The 23,448-nt window shown below is 38.2% G+C and overlaps 1 protein-coding gene across 1 annotated transcript; it reads left to right on the top strand.

Moving 5' to 3' along the window:
* Nucleotides 1-61: 61 nt before the first annotated feature.
* Nucleotides 62-21,679, top strand: SH2D1A (SH2 domain containing 1A). Its single transcript, XM_027609562.1, has 4 exons — nt 62-370; nt 13,406-13,469; nt 18,775-18,919; nt 19,975-21,679. Exons 1-4 carry the CDS (start codon nt 234-236, stop codon nt 20,013-20,015), a joined length of 387 nt encoding a protein of 128 aa, XP_027465363.1. The 5' UTR covers nt 62-233; the 3' UTR covers nt 20,016-21,679.
* The last annotated feature ends 1,769 nt before the right edge of the window (nt 21,680-23,448 follow it).

Below are 23,448 nucleotides of genomic sequence, written 5' to 3'. Positions count from 1 at the left end.
GAACCTTGTGGCAATAACCAAGCTTCTAAATTGCTGAGCTGGTTTTAATTGAAGTGTGAGAAGGAGGTTTGAAGGCAGATAGACAACATCCTGTTGTTCGGGTGCTCCTCTCTCTTTTTCTGCACATCTGGCTGAACTGGGAGTCAGGTGGCTGGCTCGGGGCTCGGTTGCCGCAGCAGGGGCATCTGCCTTCCACTGGTCCACGCCTCAGCGGCCCACGAGTCCACCAGGCCATGGACGCGGTGGCTGTGTACCACGGCAAAATCAGCCGGGAGACGGGCGAGAAGCTTCTGCTGGCCACGGGGCTGGATGGCAGCTATTTGCTGAGAGACAGCGAGAGCGTCCCGGGCGTGTACTGCCTGTGTGTGCTGTGAGTACGTTGCGGTGGCCGCGGGCACCGGGCCCGTCGACTGCACCGCACGGGCTGGGGCTGCGGGCGGCGGCGGGCGACGTCGGGGCCTCCAACACTGCTCCTGCGACTGCCACAAGGCCTTCCTCAGGTCCAGCCTAGGGGCGTCGCGGACCGAACTTCGGGGTAGGCCCTTCATGGGGGTTTCACTCCCAGGGCCTTCCCGCTCCAGAAGTCTCTCCCCGGGGCCTTTTGTGGCAGCTGCGGAGAATGCCCTTCGGGGTGGGGAGACGAGGCCTAGAATCTACCTTTGCTCTGAGTAAGATCCAGGCTCCCCAGCTCCCGTTTTGACCTCTAGTGGAGGCCAGCGAGGTGGAGCCCTGGGATGGTGGACTGGCCAAAATTGGGGCCACCAACTCCTGAGAAAATGAAAGGCATGTGTGCCTTTCCAGATCTCTTTAAATGGAATTGGAGGTGTCCTCCCGAGGGAAATCATCGCATTCTGGGAAAGGAGGAAGACTGAGAAACGGAATCCATTACTTTAAGAATGCAATGCCAGTTAGGTCGGGGTGCTGAGAGGGGGATATTTGGAAGTAAGACTGCCTCTCTGGATCTGCTTACTTTGTGCTTCTTTTGGAGGAGCTGTGTGCGGGGGCTGGGAGTTTCAGAAGTAGGAGCCTTCTTTTTTTTTAATTTTATTTTATTATGTGAGTCACCATACGTTACATCATTAGTTTTTTTTTTTAAAGATTGGTGGTAGATCTTTTTTTTTTAAAGATTTTATTTATTTATTCATGAGAGACAGAGAGAGAGAGAGAGAGAGAGAGAGAGAGAGAGAGAGAAGCAGAGGGAGAAGCAGGCTCCCCACTGAGCACGAGCCCGATGCGGGACTCGATCCCAGGACCCTGGGATCATGACCTGAGCCGAAGGCAGACGCTTAACCATCTGAGCCACCCAGGCGCTCACATCATTAGTTCTTGATGTAGTGTTCCATGATTCATTGTTTGTGCATAACACCCGGTGCTCCACGCAGAACGTGCCCTCTTTAATACCCATCACCAGGCTAACCCATCCCCCCACCCTCCTCCCCTCTAGAACCCTCAGTTCGTTTCTCGGAGTCCATCCTCTCTCATGGTTCATCTCCCCCTCCGACTTACTCCCCTTCATTCTTCCCCTCCTACTCTTTTTTTTTTTTAACATATAATGTATTATTTGTTTCAGAGGTACAGGTCTGTGATTCAACAGTCTTGCACACTTCACAGCGCTCACCATAGCACACACCCTCCCCAATGTCTATCACCCAGCCACCCCATCCCTCCCACCCCCCACCACTCCAGCAACCCTCAGTTTGTTTCCTGAGGTTAAAAATTCCTCATATCAGTGAGGTCATATGATACTTGAGAAGTAGGACCCTTCTTGATAAAAAGCTAGGACTGACAGTAGTGGTAAAGGGCATGAAGGGAAAACACCCCTGTTATGATTCAGCTTTGCCCTTTACCTAGGCATGCCTTAGTCTAACGCCCATTTTGAATCAGATGCACCTTCACCTTTGCTCCAGGGCTCCAGGATCAGGAGATCTGAGACCTCATCCTGTGCCAGTCTGATGGTAGACTTGTGACCTTGGCAAGTTAACCTCTCGGTCCTTCAGTTTTCTTGTCCATAAAATGGGTATAATAATGAGACCTACCTCATAGGAGAGTGAGGGGCAAATGCGATAATGCAGGTAAAGAATTTAACACTGGACTGGACACATCATAAATGCTCAGTAAATGTAAGCTATTGTTATTATTGTATCTGTCTTCTGTCGAGTTCTCTCAGTACTCTCGGGGCATTTCTAAGGAAGGACCTAGCTTGATCACTTTTTGTTACACGTGAAACACCTGCACTATGTAGTAGGTTCTAGTCAGAAACAAAATGAAGGAAAATGCTTGGTAGTAATTTTGATACCTAATGATACACTGCAAGATTGTGAAATACTTTCTGGGTCAGTGAAGAAGATCATACTGAGGCCATTATTAGATGATTTTCATTATTTATTGTTTTTTTCTTTTTACACGGTCAAGCCATGTTGGTGACAACTCTCAGGCCATGCTAAATACACTTACTATAAAGGCTTCAAGAGAAAATGTGGAAGCAGTTGAATCTCTTGGGCTCACATCTTTTTTTTTTCTTTTTGAAGTACAGTTGACATACAATGTTATATTGGTTTTAGTTGTACAACATAGTGATTTGATAATTCTATGCATTCCAAAATGCTCAGCACGATAAGTGTGGTCATCATCTGTCACCATACAAAGTTATTACAGTATTGTTGACTGTGTCCACTATGTAATACTTTTCATATCTATGACTTATTTATTTTATCACTAGAAATTTGTACCTCTTAATCCTCTTCACCTATTTTGCCCATCCCCCCCCCGTCCCTCTCCCCTTTGGTGACCACCAGTTTGTTCTCTGTATTTAAGAGTATTTTTGTTTGTTTTATTTTTTAGATTCTGCATATAAGTGAAATCATATGGTATTTGACTTTCTCTGACTTATTTCACTTAGCATTATACTCTTTAGTTCCATCCATGTCATTGTAAATGGCAAGATTTCATTCTTTTTATGGCTAATATTCCATTGTATATATTATACCACATCTTCTTTATCCATTCATCTGCTGATGGACACTTGGGTTGCTTCCATATCTTGCCTATTGTAAATAATGTTGCAATAAACATAGGGGTGCATATGCTTTTTTGAATTAGTGTTTTTGTTTTCTTTGGGTAAATACCCAGTAGTGGAATTACTGGATCATGGTATTTCTATTCCAGTTTTTTTGAGGAAACTCCATACTGTTTTCCATAGTAGTCACACCAATTTACATTCTTACCAGAAGTGCGGAAAGGTTTGCTTTTCTCCACATCCTTGCCGACACTTGTTATTTATTGTCTTTTTGATACTAGTCTTGGGTTCAGACCCTTATGATTTGCTTACATTATTGTTTTTCCCAATTGGAAACTGGGGAAGGTCGGTGAAAGCCATCTAGTATTCTGCGGCTCTTTTCTTATCAAAAGAATGTGGAAGAATGAGTGGGCAAGTGAAAGGGGCTTCTTTAGAGAAGCTGACAAAGGAGGTAATGAGCCCCTTAACATAGAGGTTAAAAAAGAAGCCTGGGCAGGGGACTAAGATGAGACAGTGTGTGGCAAGATGCACCTAAAGACTCAGCCATGTTGGCCCCTTTGTTTTTTCTCAAACCTGCCAACTGTGCGCTCTCCTCCTCGGATCTTTACACTTTACACTTTGTTACTTCTGCCTCGTGCCTCAGAGACCACTTTGACCACCCTATCTAAATTAAGTAGCTTCTCCCTATGCCTGTTATACTCTATGACTTTATTTTTCTTCAAGGAGCTTTAAACTAGCTGACATCTGCTTGTTTACTTATGTATTGCTGTTTTCTTCAGCAAAAATGGAAACTCACCGAAGGCAGGGACATTGTCTTCTGCACCAGGAACACAATCTAGCACATAATAGCCATTATGAGGCACGTTATGAGGTACATAATAGGCACTCAATAAATATTTTTGAATTAGCAAATGGATTGCCAAGGCAAATACCCTTCTTTCCCGCACAGAGATTTGGACTGATAATCAGGCCAGGGTGTAGACTCTGGGGAGGTCATTCAGCTTCTCTGGGTCTTGATTTTCATACCTGTTAAATAGGAATCGTAAGGTGTGCCTACCTTTTGCATAAGATCGCTATTGGAAAAATATGCAAAAGAAAAGGACAACATTTTGCCTTTTGCCTATGTAGGCCAGGACCACATAAGGAATTAACTTAGGCAGAGTGGGAAATTGTCAAACATGTAAGTTTTTACCCAAAGTGAATCTTGCATAAATGCAGTTTTTATGACTCTCAGCTCTCCATGCAAACCTCCTTATGAAGTCGTGGAATTTGGTAGGCAAACTGGGAGTCTCCTAGCTTGTGTTTTGATGGGCACACTGGGGCCTCAAAGTCTTAGATCATGATTGCCAGGCTGTGCTACAGAGGAAAGACACAAGGATACATTGTCTTTTATGAGAGTTTCTTACTCTTTTTGAGCCAAGGGTCCCTTTTGATAAACATAAAAATTTCATGCCCCCATTTTAGTACTATGCTGTAGTAACAAAAATCAAATTTTATTTTGAAATAAACAACATACTCATTTCAAACCAAAACTTGTGTGCTCATGATATGCAGTAGAAATAACAATGTAAATGGTGTCGTATACACGCGAACAAGATATAGCTAACAAACGTGAATTGATTATAGAATTCACTCAGAATAGTTTCTCATTCTATCTCTCGTTTTCTCCCATTGTCCAAGGAGGTTTGGTTGAGCTTTAGTTTCTGTAATTTTATGGCAGAAATAATACATTATGTGTGCCTTTCAAACTTTATTTTAAACTCTATTTTCAAACTATGCTTGCTCCTTTCCCTGGTTCTGAGCCCCCAATCATGGCCTTTAGATATGGCCTTTTCCTCTGTTCAGTTTTGGAAAATTGAATCTCATAAAGCACTAAAGAAATTTTCCATTTACAGAATTTCTCACCTTCCTTTAAAGTGAGTTTTCCTTTCAGTTATTTTCAATACATAAATGCAGATTTTTGTATAATGAATCTATTAAAAATAGTTCCTAATGCCTATTCTTATAGAAAACTTGAAAAGTGTAAATAATGGAAATGAGGGAAATCATCTATAGTTTTAAAACCTAAAGACAATTATTGTTGAAAATTAAGGGAATTTTCTTCCATATTTTAGTAAAATAAATTGCTTTCTAAACACACAAGTGCTCTTACAATATCGTATTCTACTGCATTTTCCACTTAACATGAAAAAAACCCATTCATATATATTTTAAGACATCATTTTTAATGGCTGCATGGTAGTTCAGACAGTGATTGTACTATATTTTCTTTAACCAGTCATCATTTTTAGACATTTGAATCATTCCATTTTTCTTTGCTGTTACAAATGTTATCATGATTCATATTTTAGTCCATAAAGATTTCCTTGTATTTATGATTACTTCCTTATAATGAATTTCAAGATATGCAATTTCCAGGTCAGAAAACATTAACAGCTTAGGATTCTTGATATATACATGATCATCAAATATTTTTCCTAAATGGTTATGCCAGTTTACATATATGTTCATCAGTAGTGCATGAGAGTATCCATTTCACTATGCCCTCCCTAGAAATGGGTATATTGTTAACAAAAATTCTCCTTGAAATTTGGTGTCTCACTCTTTATTCCATATTTCTTTGATTAGTGAATGTCTTTTATATGATTGGTAAGCTATTGTACTTCCTTGTTCATAAATTGGCTCTTTGCGTGCTTTGCTATTTAACCATTTGGATCTTACTGTTTTTCTTAACACATTATGAATTTTTATATACTAATCCTTCATCTGTTGCAAGTATCTTTTCTCAGTTTGGTGTTTGCCATTACTTTTCTCTGATACACAAAAAATTAACATTTTTAGTAGTTAAATCTGTCGCTCATTTTCTTTGTGCTTAATTTCTTCCTTTGCTTCCCAGCTTAGAAAGTTCTTTCACCTGCAGAGATGTCATACCACTTCACTTCAGTTTTTGTTTTCAATTTATGGTTTGGTTAGTTTACATTTAACTCTTTAATTCCACTTGGGATTTCATTTTGATGTGGAGAAAAGATCTAATTTGATTTTGTTTCAAAGTAGCTAACAATTGTCCTAATATAATTTATCAATAGAACTTCTATTCCCCGTTGATTTTCTAGCCTACTTTACCATATATTAAACTCTAACATATAGCAGTTATTATTTCCCATCTATTTGGCTCGCCTGATCTATTTATTTTTGTATTACTAGCACTGTAGTATGGTAATGTTTAATACATTTAAATAATTATTTTTCTTTTTTTCCCCAAAGATTTTATTTTATTTTTAAAGATTTTATTTATTTATTTGACAGAGAGAGAGACACAGTGAGAGAGGGAACACAAGCAGGGGGAATGGGAGAGGGAGAAGCAGGCTCACCTCTTAGCAGGGAGCCTGATGTGAGGCTCAATCCCAGGACCCTGGGATCATGACCTGAGCCGAAGGCAGACGCTTAACGACTGAGCCACCCAGGCGCCCCTCAAAGATTTTATTTTTAAGTAATCTCCATACCCAACATGAGGCTCGAACTCACAACCCCAATATCAAAAGTTGCACGCTCCACCAACTGAGCCAGCCAGGCACCCCAATTATTTGCTCTTCTTACTTATTGGTTCTTTGAGATAAAATGTAGAATAATTTTGTTAAGTTAAAAAAAAAGTCCCATTGGGACTACATTAAACTCAATAATAAATTTAAGGAATAATTGCCATCTTTAAAGAATGTAGTCTTCCCATCAAAAAACCTGATACATCTCTCCATTTATTAATTTTTAAAATTTACATCCATCAATAAAGCTTTGTAGTTTTCTTCCTTATAGGCATTGCACATTTTTTGTTAAGTTTATTTCTAGTCATTGTATGAATGTATGTGTCAATTTTTTTTGTTTCTATTGAAAATGGAATTTTCTTTTTCTACCATAATTTTCTATTGCTTAAGAAAGCTACCGATTTAACATTTTTCTTGTATTCATCCTGTGTACTAAATGCTCTTATTAGTGCAAATAGTTTTATTTCATTTTATTTTAGTGTAGTTTAGTTTATTCTTTTTGGTTTTCTATGTATATTAAGTTTCTTCTCACTAAGTTACACTTGAACTCTGACATTTCTCCCCTTCTCACCCTCAATGTAGACAGCCATTGGGAAAGTCCTCCTTGCCCACTGGGGTAGTTTGATGGTGAGAGGAGGAAAACCAATTTAAAATATTTAAAATAATTAGTTTGCAGAAATAGTTAATTTCCATAATTAGCGTCCTTCTGTACATCTCTGACTTTGTTACCTATTTGATGGAAGATTTAGAAGCTGAAATGCTGTTACATTCTTTAGCTGCAAGGACACATAGTGAAGTCATTTGACATATATGTCTTTAGATAAAAGGATAACTATCTTTTTGTCCTTTGAGATTTAAGGGATGACTGGGAATAAAGTGCCTATCAAACCACTGAACTGGAGAAATGGGGGAAGGAGCAGTGATGAAGTAAAATTCCAGTTTATCAGTTGTAATAGAGGGGAACATTGTAGCCAAGAACTCAAAAGAATGAGAAATTATGACTTAGTTTACACTTAGTTTTTTATTACAATTGGATATATGTGTTGGTGCTGCATTTGTCTTCATGATACTTTAGGTCACCAGAATTATTTTGGATTTTCTGAGTACAATCCATTAATGGCAGAGCAAGCCTGAAAGCCAGCCTCGGATTAAAGTTGCATCACATAAACCACCAAATGTACAATTCACACACCAGTAAATCAAGTGCTGATTCTGGTTGACAACGTGAAATTAAAGTTGCAAGATTAACCTGAGGATGTCATTTGCCTAAGTGAAGGGGAAGTCTGGGTTAATCTTTTAAACTTGACCCTAAACTAGCTATTTTATCTCGGGCAAGTTACTTAAACTTTCTGTATCTCAGGTTCCTTATCTGTGAAAAGGGAAATGATGATAAGAATCATATTTCCCTCATAGGGTTAGTAATCCTCAGAGGATTATTACATGAGTTAATGTTTATAAAGCTAACGTGTAGTAGATATAGTTAATATAAATAAAAATCTACAAATAATTGCAATACAGAGCATCATAGGACTACATAAATAAAATGTGCTGTGGCAGTTCAGGGGAAGAAGAGATTATATTTATTGTCATGACTCATCAAAACTGGTTTTACATAGTTTTCCTATCAGACTTGAAGCTGAATGACTTGATATATCAGTTTTGTAAATTCAAGTTCAGTCTGAAAAAGGGAAGATTGTGCCATAGGAAATTCAGATATCTTTTTACTCAGAGTATAGTCTCAATAATGATGGCTTTGTATAAGATACCATTCTTCTGGGTTTAAAAGTTCTGAAATATTTGTTAAAAAATCAGTCACATTTTAATTGTGCCCAGAATTTTGCGCATAGCATTGGTTTGTATAGACATAGACCGTATGGGCACTAGCATGCTTTATTTGCAGTGTCACGAAGAATCAGATGTAACTAAACTTTTTCTTTTGTGTAGTCCTTGAAGTGGTATAAAGAAAGAATTGATGTGGTTTTGTTAGTTCTAAACCAAGATCTGTCCCTAACACTGACCCCTTGAGAAAATAAGAAATAAATCAGGTTGCTTTCTTCTCATTCATTTCTAACCAGAGCATTTTTTTAAGGATTGGGACAGTTTTTGAAAAAAATGAAGGCAAATTTTAATATTAGCAGGGCCCTAATCAACACATGCTTTGTACTCATTAAAATGCAAAATATTAGTTAAAATTAGTGTCAATAACAATAACAACAATAGCAATAAAAAGCCTCGACTGTTTACTACTAATTATTCATTTTCTGGATTTTTTTCATGATAAATTTTAAATTCCAGGCCAATCAACAAGTCTGACAAAAGATTTGGTGGAGGAAGGAATTTTAAAATTACAGAGCATTCTTGGTTTGTCTGTATTAATGGAAGGAGTCAGAGAAAAGATAATCCTAAAAGGGATGCAAGAGTTTTTAAACATAAATTATATTTTTCTGGTTTGTGACTTAGACTAGATTTGTAAAGCACCAAATTGTAATTTTGCTTCTTTTTCTTTAAAAAAATGTTAGTAGTCACTTATGTAACTTTATAAGAAAAATTAATATATGGGGATGCATTTACATTAGTTTAAATTTGCTTCTACTTTGTATACATACAGATATGGTTCTGAATAGTTGTAATCGGAGTGATGTCTCCATGTGTCCACTCCTTTCACGCACCATATTTTATATTAACATAACCCATGTGCTTAATTTAACATTTTTGGAAAACATAAGAGGACTCTAATACCTTTGCACTTCGGTATAATTGTGAATGGTTCTTTCTGCTACCATTTTCTTATTTTGAATAACATACCTTATTTGGGGGTACTTAGGTTAATTCTCTTTTTTCCCATTCTTAAAATAGAACTACTATGAAACTCTTTATGAAATTGCTTTGTCCTTTGATTCCTTGGAGTGTAAAGAAGATAAGCAAGGTCATTCATTAGGTCAAAAATATGCATGGTATTATAGCTCTTTTTACAACTCTATTTCCAATTTATTTCCTAGAACAGTGGCTTTTCAGTGGATGGGGAGAGACTATGTGTAGTCTGAAAAAACATATTCAAAATTTAGTTGAATTTTATATTTTCAAATTATTATTTCATAACTCAAGCTACAGAAAACAAAACATGAAATTTTGTTTGAGAAGAGGAAGTGCATGGTTCAGAAACACTGCTCAATGAAGACTGAAACAATTGAAAAAACTTCAGCTTGTATTTATTTTTTTCCTTAAAAACGTTTTTACTGAAGTATAGTTAACATGCAGTGTTAGATTAGTTTCAGGTGTACAGTATAATGATTCAACAGTTCTATACATTACTCAGTGCTCCTTACGATAAGTGTACTCTTAATTCCGAAAACAGAGACTGAGTGACTACGGAGAAGGTGGCACAGAAGTGCCCTAGGTGAGTGGAAGAACCCAGCTTGACTTTGCAGAAATTGCCATCAAGAATCCCAATAAGGTGTGGGCATTCTCTTTGCATTTCAGTCCACCTGTAACTGTAATGTTCCTTACAAATCACCTGGAGATCTTGTTAAAATGCTGATTCTGATTCAGTGGTTCTGGGGCAAGGCCTGAGACCCTGCATTTCTAACAAGTTTCCGGGTGATGCTGATGTTATTACCCTGGCAATGTAATTTGGACGGCCCCTTTTTGGATCTCTTGCATCCATGACCATAGGGTAACGAGAATTGAGTAGAGGGGATTCTTGGTCAGTGACTTCAGTGACTTGAAAGTGGAAGAGATGAACTCCTGGTTTATTTGAGGGGTGAAGCGATTCTGCTCATTCAGAAATCTGAGGGGCGGGGGAGTAGGAAATTGTTAATATTAGATGGGTTAATCACAAGAAGTTTTAGGAGCCACTGACACCAGGTTGTTCAGAGACTGAAGGAGGTAAGGGCTTTTGAAGTGGTACTCAGGTTCCTGCTGCTTAACTGAAAGTGAGATAAGATCAGATTCGTTAGGAAACAATTTTCAAAACAGACTCATTTATTTTGACTAAATGAGGCTGAATGATAGTAGGGAGATAGATTCTTTGTATTTTTAGAGACTCGCTGTTTTAGAAAGTGAAAACTGGTTGCTTACGATTTTGCTTGCTTCGTAGCTGAGATTTTAAATAATGCATTTCCACATCACCTTTAATGATACTGAATTGCTGCCATTAATCGCTTCCCAGAGGGAAATTGGAACGAAGGACCTATGCTATTTCTCTGCTTCTATCTCCATTTTGCTATGTGACTCTAAGAAAATCACTTAAAGCCTTAGGGTTCGAGTTCCCATGGTGAAAAATGGAAATCAAAGCCCTCGCCTTGTTCCCTGTAGAGTACTTACTGTAATCAGTGGGCTCTGAGGTAGATTTTGTTGCTTAAAAAAATAAGACTTTAACAATGTAATATTATATATTTATTTAGCATATTATATATGCATATATCAAGCTATTTTATGTATGATCTAAATATGCTGGGAAACCTTCATAACAAAAATGAAACATTTCCTATAATCACATGAGCAATTAAATTGAATTTTTTTGGTTTCACAAATTGAATGAACCTGATCATAGTGTTTTAGATGTATTTTTTTTGTCCTTTAGGTAATCAGTACTGATGGATACTGATTAAAGATACAGTAATTTAATGCACATTTTAAAAAAGATTTATTTATTTATTTGAGAGAGAGAGAGCGCTTGCACACGCATGCCAGCGGGGGCACGGGCAGAAGGAGAGGGAGAGAGAGAGGGAGAGAGAGAATCTCCAGCAGACTCCCCGCTGAACGCAGAGCCCAACGCAGGGCTCAATCCCACGACCCCAAGATCATGACATGAACTGAAACCAAGAGTTGGATGCCCAACTGACTGAGGAACCCAGGTGCCCCTACTCCACATATTTAAAGACTTTTAGTTCTAAAGGGAATTGATGGTAAGTGAGGTCAATTACTTGAGGATGACCCTCTGTTTGGAATGCTTTAGAATCATCTGTTCTTTAAAGTTTAAATACATTGGTTTTTACCAAAGTTTAGCATGTATTCTAACCAAAGATTTCTACTGACCTAAACTTGTGCCTAAGAATAACAATCAGAAAATGTCTAAAATAAAACTGTGTTGATCCAGAGAATCTGATCCATATTCCTATTCATAATTTGAAATAATTCAGAACAAAGTTTACCCTGCTTTTCTATGAAGTAGAAGTTTCTTAGGCAGATTATAATCTACATCCATTATAGTATGGGGACCAAGAGCTAGGGCTCTAGAGTTAAACAGGCCTGATTCAAATCCCATCTTTGTTGCTTGATCTCTAGTGTGGTTCTCATTACTTAGCTTCTCAAAGTCTCAGTTTCCTCATCTATAAGATTAATTTTACAATATAAAGCTCATAGGATTGTCGTGGGGTCCAAAAGAGATAATAATGCATGTGCTATGGACTGAATTGTGTCCCCATCAAATTCCTATGTTGAAGTCCTAACCCACATTGCGGCTGCATTTGGAGATGGGCCTTTGGAATATAGTTAAGGTTAAATGAGGCCGTAAGGGTGGGGCTCTAATCCAATAGGATGGGTAGGCTTATAAGAAGAAGAGAGTCTCTCTCCATGCACACACAAGGAAGAGGTCATGTGAGCTCACAGCAAGACGGTGGCTGCCTACCAGCCAAGAGAAGAGGCCTCAGAATGAAAGCTATGTTACTGGCACCTTGATCTTGGACTTCCAGCCTCCAGAACTGTGAGAAAATAAATTTCTTTTGTTTAAGCCACCTGCCCTGTGGTATTTTGCTGTGGCAGCCAAAGCAAACTAATACAGCATCTAAAACTCTTGGCATCAATTATGGTTGTACAGTATGCTTACATACTTAGTGATGGCGGAGAATGTTTACCCCAAAGGACAAGCTGCTTTCAAATACTTTAGCAGGAGTCTTTTTGAAAAATTTTATTTATTTTTGAGAGAGCAAGAGAGAGAGCGAGAGCAAGAGAGAGAGAGAGCAAGCGGGGGGAGGAACAGAGGGAGAGGGACAAGCACATTCTGTGCTGAGTGCAGAGCCAGGCACGGGACTTGATCCCATGACCCCAGGATCATGACCTAAACTGAAACCAAGAGTTGGATGCTTAACCAACTGAACCACCCAGGTGCCCCAGGAATTTTTTTAATTCAAATTTCTATTCTTACTATATTATGCTGTAAAGTAACCATAATAGTAATATTATAGAAATATAGTATTATATTTATTATATTTAGAATTAATATTGTTATTTCTATTAAGTGGACCTGATAGTACCTTATCCCAGTAAAATATTTTTCACCTAAAGGTTCTACATGTACCTAAAAGTAATATGACCACACTTTGGGGACGCCTGGGTGGCTCAGTCGGTTAAGCGTCTGCCTTCCGCTCAGGTCGTGATCCCAGGGTCCTGGGATCGAGCCCCGCAATGGGCTCCCTGCTCAGCGGGGAGCCTGCTTCCCTCTCTGCCTGCCACTCCCCCTGCTTGTGTGTGCGCTCTCTCTCTGTCTGACAAATAAATAAAATCTTTAAAAAAAATGACTACACTTTCTTCAGTCTATTTAATAATCCATGATTTTTACTAATTACAACACGTCTCTAGTTTCTTTCTGTCCAGTCTCTCAACTAGACAAATCCTTAGGAGTGTGAGCTCCCATATTTTAAAAAAGGGAAAAGATAAAGAAGGCTCTCTAAAGACTGTGATAATATGCAAGCAAGTTAGATCCCCCAGGTTTTTCTTCCTATGAATGCAATGGTGCCCATATATGTGTGTCCCAATATATGTAACATTTATGTGGACTAGTTAAGATCAAATTTAGAGCATCTGTTGTTCTTTCGGAATGTTTCAGTAATTGAAGTTTATTCTTTCACAGGTATCAAGGTTACATTTATACATACCGAGTGTCCCAGACAGAAACAGGTTCTTGGAGTGCTGAGGTATAGCTCTTTTATTTATTTTTCGCTTCTGGGGATATCAGGGAGGTGTTTGATATTTAGGCTGGCTTTATAAAAGAGTTGTCAAATCCTACTTTCCCCAAATATTCATCAGATTCAAATCACTAAAGCTCCAACACAAAATTGTTCATGGGTCTTAAGAAGGCTTTAAAGAATTTTTGTCCCAGTTCTGTTCAGCCACCATTGTATAGAATGGTCTCACTTTGGGGAAAATATAAAAAAGTTGAAGGATTTTGTCAAACTTTTAGTGCCTATGCAAAATTTTAGAAAGCATATACAAAATTTGTATTATGGTTAAATAAGCAATTATTTACCAAATGATACCAATATGAGCATTGGTTCTATGGTGGATTAAACAACATGACTCCTGTTTTCTAAGAGCCTCTATCTAATACCCCTGAGGAGATACAACATGAATTCAAGAGCGATTTGAGAGCTGAGTTTGTCGTCAAGTAGATCTGGTTTCCAGGTCTGGTCCCCCCTCCTCCCTGACAGGTCTGTGAACTTGGGCAGGTTACTTAACTTTTCTCTGGACAAATTTCTTCATCTGTAAAATGAGCCTAAAAATAGCGCCTTGTTCATAGGGTTTATTTTGAAGATTAAATGGGATAATGCATATAAAAGAAAGCTCTTAGCTACAGGACCTGGTACATAGTAAGCCCTCAAAAATGTGAACTCACCCAAACTGCTGGACAATATGATTGTATGTAGTCAATTGCTATGTTATCTAGCATAGGAGTTCAAAGAAGGGAAGATTTTCCAAGGATTAGTAATCAAGATTGCTCTTTGTGTGGAGGCAAGACTCCTAGCTGGGCCATGTGGGAAAGACAAGGGTAGGCAGAATAAAATTAGAGGGAACACTGCAGTGGTTTTAAAAGTACACTCTGCAAAATTCTAAGGTTCTTCCAAATGGATGCCATGGGGTGGCGGGGGGTCGGGGGCAGAGGGAGAGGGGGACAAAAGTGGGTATGCTTTTGGGTGCCCAATTCATCTTTGATCCAAAAGGTTCACCTTTGTTTTGCTTATCAGCTGGGGCTCGGATAGGATTTCATTAGAAAAATGGGCTATGATGGCTTTGAAAACATTTGAAAGTCACTGTGCCGTTGCAGGTAATGCCCACAGAATGAATTTATTTCCATGTACCAGGGTAGGATATCACATCTTACCAATGTAGAGGTCTCTACAACTGAAATCTTTGACCTCAAATGCTTTCTCAGATTTCTGAGTCTTTAAAAACAGCCTGTCTTTATAATGAAAGCACTTTATTATGAGCTGTTTGAAAACATAAATGCAAATATCAACCTCTGTTAATAATTCAGTCTATGCGCTTAAGAAATTCTAGTCTAGGCTTAAAAAAAATTAAAATAGCTCTAACCTTTACAAATTCATCAGTAAACTAGAAAGCCCAAGTTGCAGACTATGAATGTTTTAAACTACAGAGATGAATTAGGGCAAGTTTTCAAACATGTTGTTGCTTTATATCATAAATAAATAATTCATTAATAATAATTAATTATAATTAATAATTACTTTATAATTATCACAGATAATTAATACTGTGTTACCAATTAGAGGCAAAGCAGTAACATTTCTAATCAAAACGATTTACACCCGTTTATATTTTAAAATTCTCTGCAGCACTGCAGAGATGATTGAATAAGAAATTAAATTTCATTTATCACGAAGAATAGTTGTGTGTGATATATACATATATATTTGTATATACTTTGATTAGAAATAGCCCTTCTCCCTAGAGAAGTAGCCTTCGGCTGCTGAAGAATATTCTTTATGGAAAGGGTCTTAAATTATTAGGGATTAGCTAATCTTGTCTTTAAATTTGTTTTCTTCTATTTCAAGTATAACATCATAGGATTGTTACATGCTTGTAATCATGTTAAGGAAGAAAGGGCTTATTGAACATAAATGTCCTTTCATCCTGTTGTCTGGTCTGACCCCATTTATACAATAATATTGTAATTATCTGCACCAAGAGAGCAGAAGATTGGCATGTTTTCTCCAAAGGGAAAACAGTTTTTAAAAAATGCCTTAGATTTATTTTTGAAATGCATATTGCATTTTTTCTATCTACTAAATTTGCTTTCTTAGTTATGTTTTTGCTAAGGGAATATTAAACTAGTGTGTGTTCTCAGAGCTCATATCACCTGACTGGAAGAAATTTCTCCAGAGCATATTGAAGACCAGCTGTGATCCAAAACATGTTTCCATGGATAACTAAGAGATGGCAGTATGGGAAATGTGCAAATTTGAACAATAGCTGAGTTCAGTGACAGAATGGGAGTTGTCAGTGGTACAATTCTTATGGTAAATGTATTTTCAAAATTGGTTAAATGACAGATATTTATACTGCTTTTTGGAACAGTGCTTTAGTTTGCCACACTGCAGGAAAAATCATGGCAGTAACACTCCATCCTCTGTGCAAAGATTGTGCTAGAAATCTAAGTAAGTCTGAGATTTGTTTCAAAGAGTGGAATGAAATTTTAACTCTGGATCCCCCGAGTTATGAAAGACAAATATTATGTGAATATCTACTTTTAGTTAGACTTTTAGGTTTTATCATTGCCTAGCGTATTAACTTATCTCATGAGACTCAGGCTAAGATTTTGCTAAATTGTGAATTTAGAGAATTCTATACACAGTCAACTATCATTTATTAATATGTGCATTGTCATCAGTATATTGTAAAAAAAAAAAAATGTACTAGGGTGCCTGGGTGGCTCAGTTGGTTAAGCGTCTGCCTTCGGCTCAGGTCATGATCCCAGGGTCCTGGGATCGAGCCCTGTATCGGGCTCCTCAGTGAAGAGCCTGCTTCTCCCTCTTCCTCTCCCGCTCCCCCTGCTTGCGCTCTCATGCTCTCGCTCTCACTCTATCTCAAATAAATAAATAAAATCTTAAAAAAAGTAAGTTCTAAGCTCCCCCTGTGGACTTCAGTGCCTTTGGGCTTTTCTGGATATTTGATCGTCAGTAGATCAGTAGATGCTAAATAACTTTACTTATTAACCTAAGCAAAACACTGTAAATTAGGATAGTCATTTGCCAGCGAAACATTGCATCCCATGTTCAGATTGTACATCCAGTGCTATTATTCCTTTCTGTTAGTGTGGATAATCAAGTGTTAACTGCATGTAAGTCCCCATAAAAAAGATGTTTCTGTTGATAAATGGTTTTACAAGCCACAAGAACAGCTAAAAAGATGTGTGGTTTGAAGTCTTTCCACACTGGGGGAGTGTACAGTTTCTCTTCTGGTTGGTGACTCTAACTTCTCTAGAAACTGTTTGGTCTTACCCTCTCTGTTGGTGAACTCATTGTGGGTATTGGCCCGAAAAACAAAAAGACTGGGTGCTGGGATCTAGAGCCAGTTCTGCTTCTGATTATCTGTGTGAGCTTGGGCAAGCTGAATTATCCCTTTGTATTTCCATTTCTTTTTCTTTTTTTCATTTTAAGTAGGCTTCACGCCCAGCATGGAGCCCAGTGTGGAGCTTGAACTCACAGCCCTAAGATCAAGACCTGAGCTGAGATCCAGAGTCGGTCGCTCAACTGACTGAGCCACATAGGCACCTCTGTATTTCCATTTTCTTATCTGTCAAATGGGAATAAGCAAATCAGCAAATCACTGCCAATTTGTGAGGAAATAGTGGAGGCAAATGATGGGAAAGTGCCTGGAACTGAAAAAGTACTGTGAGGAAGATATAAGGAGGTATTTTGTGCCTATGACCTGCCCATGCCATTTAGAGATTCTATCTTGGAGACAAAGAACTGTTTGGAGCCCTGTAAGAATGGCCATGGTATTTTGGATGAGGTCTCAAGTCGAGTTCTGGGAAGGTGTTTTGTTTTGTTTTGTTTTAAGATTTATTTCTTTATTTTAGAGGGGGGTGGGGAGGGGCAGAGGTAGAGGGGGAGAGAGAGAGAATCTAAGCAGACTCGCTGCTGAGCACAGAGCCCAGTGCAGGGATCGACGCTGGGCTCAATCCCATGGCCCTGAGATGCTGACCTGAGCCGAAACCAAGAGTCCGCCGTTCAACAGACTGTGCCACCCAGGTGCCCCCAGTTCTGGGAAGGTGTTTTGACCATAGGGGTGGAGCTGAGAGAGAGAGAGTGTGTTCTACATCTACTGAGGCTCCGGACTCTGTGAGCCTCTGAGTAGACACTAATTTAAAGCTAAAAGGAACTTTTTCAGGGCTTTCAAAAAAAAAAAAATTACTTGCCCCAATGTAGGAAATGACTGTGAGTTACTATGGACAGCGTGCTGTCTTCAGCTTTTCGTCTAGTTGGCTGAAGTTTGCTCGCCAGCCTTCATGTTTTCTCATTAAATGCTAACAAACAAACAGCTCCCACCTCAAGAATCTTCCAGATGGAATAGCTGAAAAACAGCTTTCAAAAAAAACCCTAGTCATTGTTCAGTTGCTTATAGCAATACTATTTTATTTTATGTAAAATGACAGTTTTGAGCTGATGCCTAAAGCTGGGCTCATAAGCTTTTGCAGGAAATTGTTATTTTCAGCAGTGCCTTTGCAAGAGAATTGATGTCAGGAAAGGAATACATTTTAATAGTCACTTGCAAATAATGATCTCTTCAAAAGCAAACAAACAAATAAATAAAGGTGACCTTATATAGTCTTTCATTTTCGTGTCATAGAGAAAATCTTGTCATGGTGAGGTGTTGGCAGAGAGCAATTTTGGGGAGGATAGGGAAGTTTTCCGAGGAGGAAAAAATTCAATATGAAGGATGAGGCAGGACGTATGGTGAGGTGAGAGTCTGGGGACTAACTAGCGATGTGTTGTGTGTATCGTAACGGTCAATTTTTAATTTCCTGTGTAGCATTTTTATTGTGGAATGATGACTGGGAGGCTGGGTTGTTGTTGTTGGGTTTGGTTTTTCAGGCTTTTTATTAATGACCTGTACGATATGTGTTTTTTCTGTGTTTAACTGCATCTTCTCTGTTGGTGCATTCATTGTGGGTAATGGCCTGTATACCCTTAGAGGCTCGGGATGTGTGATGGGTAGCAGGCAGGAAGGGCAGGAGCTTGTACAAACTAATACCACCCTTGGGAGAACTGAAATGACAGCTCATTAGCTCCTCTTGCAGGGAAATTCAGCCAACCAAAGTAAGCTCTTCTAGAAATGTTGTTTTTCCTTCTTCCTTATGTTTTCAAATATTTGAACAAGTTATACAAATGTTACCGATCTAAGCCTCCCTCACACATTTTGTAGGCCTATTTGTATCATTTGGAGGTAGGTGAATAATTTGCTTGGCCTTTTATTTTCCAGACAGCACCTGGGGTTCATAAAAGATTTTTCCGGAAAATAAAAAATCTCATTTCAGCATTTCAGAAGCCAGATCAAGGTATTGTAATACCTCTGCAGTATCCAGTTGAGAAGAAGTGCTCAGTTAGAAGTGCACAAGGTGCTACAGGTATGGTTCACTGTTAATTTTCGACAGGGCTTGGCAGCTCGGGGTTATGAGTCAACATTTTCATAAATACAAAGTTATGGGAAGTTCCGTAAGCAACACGCAGTGGGGAGGTAGGTGTTGCCAGCCAATCGAGCGAGGGGGGACTCTTCACAGGCTGTGATTTCAATAGGCTCCACTGTAAAGTTTTAATACAACTCCAGGAAAATATAAAGAATTCGATTAGCCCACAACATTTAAACCCCTCTTTTCCCGTCTTGTTCTCCACCGTGTCCCTTTTGTCAACACCGAAGTACCATTTCACTTCACTAACTTAGACACAAAACGTTTGAGGGATGGGATAGTTCTGACAACACCTGGGCTGTCCTTCACCTTTGCTTAGTAAACGATACTTTCTTTCCCTTCAGAGAGGGAAAGGCTAATGTTAGCGTGGCCCATGTGATCCTCATTTCTGAATTTGTGGTGCTTGAATTAATGACATTTTATTGGAGCGAAGGAAACTAAATTAGTACACGCTATTATGCTACAGGCACACGTTGTCCCATCTCCTGAGCGAAGCTATTTTAGTGTTATGTATCAAGCTGACGACAGAATACTGGTCAATGTCTGCAGCTACGTGATTGTCTATTCATCTACTGAAAGGGGTTAATCACTTGTTTGGAGTGAGAGGCTATGCCTTGATTGAAACAATAAATATTTATGATTAGAAAAATGAGTTGTTATGTCCCTTTTTGACAGGGACCCAGGCTCAGGCATAAACTGACAATTAGACTTAAGTGCTGAATTAAATTAATGAGTAGTTAGCCTTTATAATAGAGATATAAATAGAACTCCAATTTACAAATTACACATTACAATTACAAACTGTTCCTTTCTGCTCCGTATTCCCTTCTTTATAACTCAGTTTTAAGTACCGGTTGCTTGAGCTGTATCACCGGGTTATATCTTTGTGAGCTTTATGCCGTTGGAAATTTTATGATTATAAATTTGAGTTAATCTGTAATTTTAATAGCTTGTAAGTTTATCTTTTCTTGATTTTCGTGATTATTTTTCTTTAGGGAGAAGAGAAGAGCCTGATGTCTTCCTGAAAGCACCATGAAGAAAAATCAAATACCTTGTACTTTATTTTCTATAATTTAAATATATGCTAAGTCTTATTATATATTGTAGATAATACAGTTCAGTGAGCTACAAATGTATTTCTAAAACCATCATAGTCCCGTAGTGGAAGTCTAGCATGATGTAAAAGCTGAAATGGACTTTGCCGGTAATGAGGCGCTTTGAAATGAGGTTATTTTCAGTTTTATTTACAAATGGGAAACGATTTAAAACATAATGGTACTTTAGAAAAGATTAATGTTAATTCTTGCCAAATATAAATAAAAATAATCCTCAGTTTTTTTCTCAAAAGCACCATTTTTTAGTGAAATATTATTTGACAGCTACTGATTTTAAAATGTCTTGCTTGATTAGATGGCAGGAAGCCGATTCGTGTCCCTCATCTTTGTCATGTGTGGTTCTAATTAGGTATTACGCTCTCCACTGGCTATGGTGGTGTAGGGTCTTTGGGGATTTATGAAGTTGCGCACTGTGTGTTAAAACAAGTACTGGATAAAGAGAGAAGAATTTCTGTTTAATTCTAAAAGCAACCTTTTCGCCTTGTGTTCTGATGTTGGATAGCAGAATCCACAGACCAATCTGGAGTTTAAAAATCCCGTAATTTAAAATATGCTCTAAACATTGATTACATTTGATATTACAGGATTTTTCACCTGCCTCTACCCCAGTTGTTGGTACTCCATGTAAAACCTTATTTTGAAAGGAAACTTCAGCAGCTGTGCTCCTGAGTAGCTGGTTTACAAGCGATCTCCCTATTAGGTAGCCCTATGGGAGCCCTGAAAACCTTAACGGTTGTGTTGTTTTTTAACAGTTCCAAGTGACGGCAACCTAAGTGAGAGCCAAGATTTTACACAGTGACAGATATTTATATTTTTTCTCACATGTACATTTTCATGACTTTTGTGATTTGATTATATATCAAGTTGTTTCGGGGCTCCTAGAGCTCACTCACTCAACAAACACAGTAGGCACTGGGGTAGAGGAGTAAAAATACCCAGCCCCTGTGCTCAGGCAGCTCCCTCTCTAGTTGGACAAGAAAACAGTAACAATTAAAAAAAACGTAACAGAAAAAGAGCGAAAGATGTCAATAAAAGGTGATAAGCACATGCTAAGTGAGGTTCCCACTGTGTAGGTGGATCTGTTGTTAGAGGCAGAATGAGTCAAGACAAATACTCTGGTCCGTGGTCCATAGGAAAATGCTAAGTTCTGTTATAAACTAATAAATTGGAATTCTGAGTTGTACCCGAGTGGGGGTGAGCTTGATGAACTGCCAAGAGACAGAGCTACTCTCCGTGCACTGGCAAGATCTGATGTCTGAGCATTTAACGTGGACGCAGTGGGAGTGCCGATGTGGAGCTGGGCCATTTACCATTTCTAGAAATAAAGGCATCATTAACTTGTAAAGGAATTCGGAAAGCTAACTTTCAAAACAAAATGCGTATGTTTAGATAATTTTTCCTTTTTTGTAGCTTGGGTTTAAATTTTAATAGGTGTAACTAATTTTCACTCTCTCTAGCTTGTTCATTCTGGAATAATCCTAAATACATGAATTATGTTTGCATGTTTCTTTACCAGAGTTTTTTTGAAAAAGCTTTTTTGAATCATTAATGGTCTTTCATATTTCAATAAAATATTTGAAAGCTTTATTTACCTAATTTGTCTTAAAATATTTTTTAAAAATATTCAGAGATAGGTGTTATGAATATATTAAAGCATTGATGAAAGCCATCTTATCTTATTGGACAGATTCCCTGAAAAAGGTAAGTGCTTTTTTCTGGGTCTGCTACTGTCAAACTTTCCAGTTGATGTGCCTACCCACTGTCTTCTTTTGCTGGCCTTTTACTCATAAAGTTTTTTTCACTTTTTCTCTCCCAGCATAAGCATTCTTGCCATTTCCCAGTACATAATAGCTTGCGGCTTTACAGAAAGGTCATATTCTTGCCATATCTAAAATATTGCCATGCTAACATATACCTGTAAGATGCTGAGTCAAGATAGAAAAATGCACATATATTTCCAAGTGTACACCTTTCTTCAGAAAAAGAAAGTGTGTCAGCAAGCCCACAAGAACATGACAGTTTATCACTCATTCATTTCCTCCGAGTTTGTTCTTAAGAGATAAGGTCAGTAAGGGAGACAAGCTTAGGTAATTGTCAGTTTGGCTATTACAAGCAAGTAAGCCTTGTGGTAGTACATAGGTAGAATAAGTCTACAGAGGATGCCTCTGATTAAGACTTCTAGTGTAAATGGGGAGCTGGATTGAAGATATTTGTGGTAGAGCAGATCGAGAATTAAAAATGTGAAAAATAGCTTTAAAGTCTGTTTAGAAGGTTTAGACATCAGCTCGTTTTCTTTGATTCACTTTATTGAGTTCAGAATCCAGAGTCTATTAATAATTAAATCCAGATTTGCCCTTGAGCATTTCAAGGTTGCAAGATACCTAGTCTTTCTGTTAGAGAGCTATAAATCCAACATTGTTGCCTATGTTTGTCCTTGTAGTAAATGGGATACCATTAATTTAGAGTTTGCAGCGAGGGGTGAAGTTAAACTACCCACTTTGGAAAAGTTCATCATTTGGGGTCATTGGCCAAACTTGTTGCAAAAGGTAGAATTTCCATCATTAGGCCGTTGGCCTCTTAAATGAATATTTTTATGTAGAAAGATACAACAAAACCGATTGACTGGAGAGAGCCCATCAACATAACATTTGAGATTTGAATTCTTTCAGCTTTGTCAGATTATCCGTGTGACCTTAGGTAAGTCAGTCTGTTACTATTACTGCATTTGCCAAGTAGGAACAATGAAATCTTGCTCACCTCCCAGGATTATTGAGGTACTAGAATTATATAAATTTGAGGAAGTAATATTGCAAAAAATTTAAGTAGCACTGATATTCAAAGATCTCTAATAATGAGGGTGAATAGGGAGGGAATATGGAGAAATCTCTTCTCTCGTTTAATGATTCTATGTAGGAGCTCTTGCCTCTTTTTGCACACTGAGGGTGGGGTAGGATGGGTATTTTAAAAAAATGACTAGGTGATACTAATATTTCCGCCCTCCCACCCATGACCCCGTCGCTTTTTGCTGACTGGTTGTGTTGGAACAATCGGGATTGTCTTCTGCTCCACGAATCTTTTCACTATATCTGTGTCCCAGTAGGGCCCCTTCACCTGAGGTGGATACAATTCCAAGACCCCCATGGATGTCCAAGCCCATGGATAGTACCAAATCTTATATATACTATGTTTTTTCTTATATGTACGTATCTGTGATAAAGTTTAATTTATAAATTAGGCACAGCAAGAGATTAACAACAATAAGTAGTAAGAAAATAGAACAATTATAACAATATATCATAGTAAAGGCTACAAAATGTGGTTTCTTTCTCAAAATAGCTTACTGTACTGCACTCA

Source organism: Zalophus californianus, chromosome X (assembly GCF_009762305.2).
Source record: "Zalophus californianus isolate mZalCal1 chromosome X, mZalCal1.pri.v2, whole genome shotgun sequence".
Taxonomy (NCBI): domain Eukaryota; kingdom Metazoa; phylum Chordata; class Mammalia; order Carnivora; family Otariidae; genus Zalophus; species Zalophus californianus.
The sequence above is the reverse complement of the archived record's forward strand: the minus strand, read 5'-3'. Positions and strand labels throughout refer to the sequence as shown.